This window comes from Octodon degus, unplaced genomic scaffold (genome assembly GCF_000260255.1).
Source record: "Octodon degus isolate 3935 unplaced genomic scaffold, OctDeg1.0 scaffold00185, whole genome shotgun sequence".
Classification (NCBI taxonomy): Eukaryota; Metazoa; Chordata; class Mammalia; order Rodentia; family Octodontidae; genus Octodon; species Octodon degus.
The window spans coordinates 4,535,884-4,540,328 of NW_004524761.1; the positions used below are offsets into that span (position 1 = coordinate 4,535,884).

General features: G+C 41.8%; 2 protein-coding genes across 2 annotated transcripts in view; both read right to left on the bottom strand.

Moving 5' to 3' along the window:
• The window catches only part of LOC101573158 (protocadherin beta-14), an 8,633-nt gene extending 6,834 nt beyond the window's left edge, over positions 1-1,799 (bottom strand). The window contains exon 1 of the mRNA XM_023704048.1: positions 8-1,799. Coding sequence (XP_023559816.1) covers positions 8-1,799 — 1,792 coding nt within the window. The remainder of the gene's footprint in view (positions 1-7) is intronic.
• A 2,251-nt stretch (positions 1,800-4,050) lies between these two features.
• LOC101573558 (protocadherin beta-5-like) overlaps positions 4,051-4,445 on the bottom strand; it is a 25,795-nt gene continuing 25,400 nt past the window's right edge. The window contains exon 3 of the mRNA XM_023704049.1: positions 4,051-4,443. Within this exon, the coding sequence (XP_023559817.1) occupies positions 4,117-4,443 (327 nt within the window). The 3' untranslated portion in view covers positions 4,051-4,116. The remainder of the gene's footprint in view (positions 4,444-4,445) is intronic.

The window sequence follows — 4,445 nt, forward strand, 5'->3', positions numbered from 1 at the left end:
TCGGTGCAGGGCGCGGACGCGTTGTGCGGCGGGTACAGCACGAAGGGCGCGTTGTCGTTGGCGTCCAGCACGCGCACGCGCACGAGCGCCTCGCTGCTGAGCGCGGGCGAGCCTCGGTCTGCGGCGCCCACGCGGAACTCGAAGGCGCGCAGGGCCTCGTAGTCCAGCGCCCGCAGCGCGAACAGCTGCCCGGTGTCGGCATTGATGGACACGAGCGAGGCGAGGTCGGGCTGTGGCTGCTGCTGCGGGTGCGGCTGCGGGTGCGGGTGCGGGTGTTGGGGCGGCAGCAGCGAGTAGGTGACCTGGGCATTGGAGCCTGAGTCTCTGTCTGTGGCGCTGATGGTGCCTATGAGCAGGGCGGGACTGTTGTTTTCTGGGACGAAGAGGGTGTAGGAGGATTGGGTGAAGGTGGGGGCGTTGTCGTTGATGTCGGAGACCTGCAGGGTTATGGTGTGCTGGGTTTTGAGCCTGGGTGTCCCCAAGTCCGTGACCGTGATCGTGATGTTGTATTCTGACTTTTTTTCTCTGTCCAGTGCACCCTCTGTGAGTAAGGTATAGAAATTTTCTACAGTAGATTTCAGATTGAAAGGAAGGTGATTCTGGATAGAACATACCATTTTTCCATTGTCTCCAGAATCTGGATCTGAAATTTCAAAAATAGCGACTACAGTTTCTGGAGAATTTTCTGGGATATCACTGATGAGTAAAGACGTGATCAGTTCCGGAGCATTGTCATTTACATCCATCACTTCTAGCTTTACAGTGCATTTTCCTGAAAGACCTCCACCATCTGATGCCTCAACTTCCACATGGTAAAATTTTGTCTCCTCATAATCCAACAATTTTTTTAACCTAATCTCTCCTGTGTTTGTGTTTATTTCAAATGTTTGCATGACTTGACTTGAGGATTGGAAAAATGTGTAGGAGAGCTCACCATGTGTTCCAGCGTCTAAATCTCTAGCGGACACTGTGATGATGTGGAAACCTATAGGGCTGTTCTCTGGGACCTGCACCTTGTAAAGCCCCTGACCAAATTCAGGGGCATTGTCATTGATGTCCAGGATCATGATGTGAACTTGGGCAATCCCAGTCCTGGGCGGAGACCCACCATCTAGTGCAGTGAGGGTTAACATCATCTCAGGCTGCTCCTCATGGTCCAGTGCTTTATCCAGCACCAGCTCTGGGTATTTCCTCCCATCATTGTGATCACGAGTAACAAGATGGAAATGGGAGTTAGTGCTAATTGTGTAGTTCTGCACTGTGTTGTTACCTACGTCCAAATCTTGAGCTATTTTCAAAGGAAAGGGAGTCCCTGGGCGGCTGCTTTCTGAGATTTTAAGGAGGATTTCATTTTCCAAGAATTCTGGGTCGTTATCATTTATATCTTGGAGCTGTAATTCACCTTGAATAAACTGCAGTGGGTTTTTCAGTAACACCTGGAAAGGCAGTAGGCATGGGTCTGTGTCCCCGCACAACTCCTCCCGGTCCAGTTTTTCTCTTAGAAGCAAATTCCCACTCTGTTCGAGCTGCAAGTGCTGTTTGCTTCCTTTCGAACGAACCTGGGCACCCCGCACAGCCAGCTCCCCCAGACCCAGCCCAAGATCTTTCTCTAGGTTGGCTACAAAAGAGCCTCTGTCGCTCTCTTCTAGAACAGAATACTTAATGGTCTCACTCCCCACCTCCCGCAGTAGTAATAGGAAAAGAATGGCAGTCACTTGCCTTTTCGCTGGCGCTTTGGAGAGCAGCATCTCTAACGTTTCTCTTGGTCCAAATGATGCAGTATTTAAGAACACAATCATTGCTTTATAGCCAACTCCGTTCTCTTGGTTTAATAACCGTGAGTTAGATCTCCTTTACACGACTGACATGGTAATAACTGCTCTTCTGAAACAGTCCAACTCTAGTAATATGTTTCCGTTGTAAATTTCCAGAAAATGCCCAGCTTTTAAGGAGTCACTAATCCTGCATTTTTTCACTCTCTTATCCTGCAGCGCCACCAAGCGTTCTGATTTACAACTTCAGATAATTTTCCTTACAAAGTACACTGAAATACTAAAATGCGTTGTCTGTCTTCGTTCATAACTCATTTTGCAATCTTATTCAGGCCAGTAAGAATAGTTATTGGAAGAAAAGTAACATCTACCTCTATATTTGCCCTCATCTTAAAGTTATTCGTTCAATACAAAAAACTCTGATGAAAGAAATTCATTTTTATTTTTGTACTAGGTAACAAAATCAGGATCTTCACACTGAGCTACATTGCCAGTTCCCTTCTAGTTCCAAAGTTAGTATAGCAAATGCAGCAAAAATTCTTGCTGTTGGGAAACAATATATTATCTATATACCTCTCTCATATATAATATATGTTCATTCATTCCAGTGTTTTAGGCAAAATTATGAATTAAATTTGGATTCCCAATATTGTAGTATGACTATAACTCACATAAGAAGAGTAAAATGTGATTTCTTGTCACCCTCCAGGTCACATAGCCTTAGGAATTTTTTTCTTTCATAAATTCACTGAGTGAAGTGCCCACTGAAGCTAAGAGATGGGCATTTGTTTTATTAGAAATATGTATAGGGTTATTATAAATATAAATTATCAGAATATCAAAGAGTGCCTTTTCTATGAACACAGAGATGATGGTAAAGAAAACAAAGGGATAAAACACATACTTTCTGAGGAAGGTTTTCACCTGTGCAGACTGGACTTGTCCTCCAGACTATGGAGATGGAGAAATTGAAAACCACCAAATCTCCAACTAAAGCTAAGTGCTTGGAGTGAGAAGATTAAAAAAAGCAAAACCTTCCAAAGAATACAGAAGGAAATACCTGTGAATAACAAACAGCAAATGCTTCCAACACTCCTTAAGGCAACTGGTAATTGTCCATGAAAATTAAATTTTTTGAATGCAAAACACATTAAGATTTAGTCCATTTAAATTAATAATGAAAGAAAATATTCATCCTATTGTCATTTTCACATACATTGCTTTGCAATAGAAACTTGAAAACAAAATTCGGTAAAATATCACAAGTCTAAACTGAACAAGACTAAATCTGAGATAGACTGTGAAACTACATGACTTTATAGTTATTAAAGCATATGCTGCTTTACTCAGCACTAGAAGGGAAAAAACTGACTTACCTAATAAGCTGACACTAATACCCAGCTTAGGTTGAGACAAGTAATGGTTATAAAAATTTTGAGAGTGTGAGAGGAAAAGTTTTAAAAATATAACTTGGATCTGACAAAAGAGTATCTATGAAATTTAAAATTGTTAGACAATACAAGAAGACAAATGTACCCTTAAATGTTTTATAGTCTGGAATAGAATGGATGAATGGAAAGATGCTTTGTTTGAAGGTATGAAGAGACGATTTTTAAACAGAAACATTAATAATTTTACTCATTGGAAAAGGTACTTATTATAGAGAAGGTAGTAACACTTCTTTGTTTCTAAAAAACTTGTTTTAAAAGTAAATATGGGGGCCAGGGAGATAGCTCAGTAGCATAAGCACCTGCCTGGTAAGCACAAGCTCCTGAGTTCAATACCTGGTACAAAAAAATGTGAATACTGGAATGTTAGCAGCATCCAACTAATACTAACTTTTATAAACTAAAACTTAAGTGTTGACAGTTTAGTAAAGTCTGTATTCACAGAAAACATGGATTATATATTATGGTATACTAAAATACACATAAATATGAATGATTATTTAGCATTTAGTCATACTCACTGTATTTGGTATTATAAAAGTCATAACAAAATGAGATGTACCCGGGCAGATTAAATACTACTAACTACTTATATTTTAAATGTAGTTCATTATAGAAAGAGTGAAGTAAGTGTAGCCAATTGTTGAAATACAATTTTAAGAATTTGCAATCTTTTTTTGTAGAAAAGAAAGGTTCGATTTCAAAATTCTAAATTATTCAAATAAAGATTTACTTTTTATTTCAGTTATCAAATTCAGGCAAGTAAGAGTAATAGAAAACTCTGAAGCACAGAGAAAAAACTATCTCCAGAATGCAACTTACTGAAACGTTCAGCCCAAGAATAAAAATGAATTAAGAAACATCACAAACAACATGCATGTAGAGTGATTCAATACTTAACTGAGAAGGAAGCTATTTCGAACGCTGGAACTTTCCTCTATTTCCCTAGCAGTTCCCTGAAGAGGGAGGTTGGGGATAATGGGCTTGAGGAATTTAAACTCATCTGTCCCAGAGCCTCCAGTGAGGCAAACCTCATACTGGTAGGACTGCGACAGCGTCCCCGTGCCGCTGACGTCCACCAGGTGGGCAGGGAAGGGGCCCTCGGGCGCCGCCGAGCACACCCCCAGCGCGGCCGGCCCGCTCCTCCTGCACAGCCTGAGCGCCACGAAGAGCAGCAGCGACAGCAGGAAGAGCGACGACACGGCGGCCAGCGCCACCACCAGGT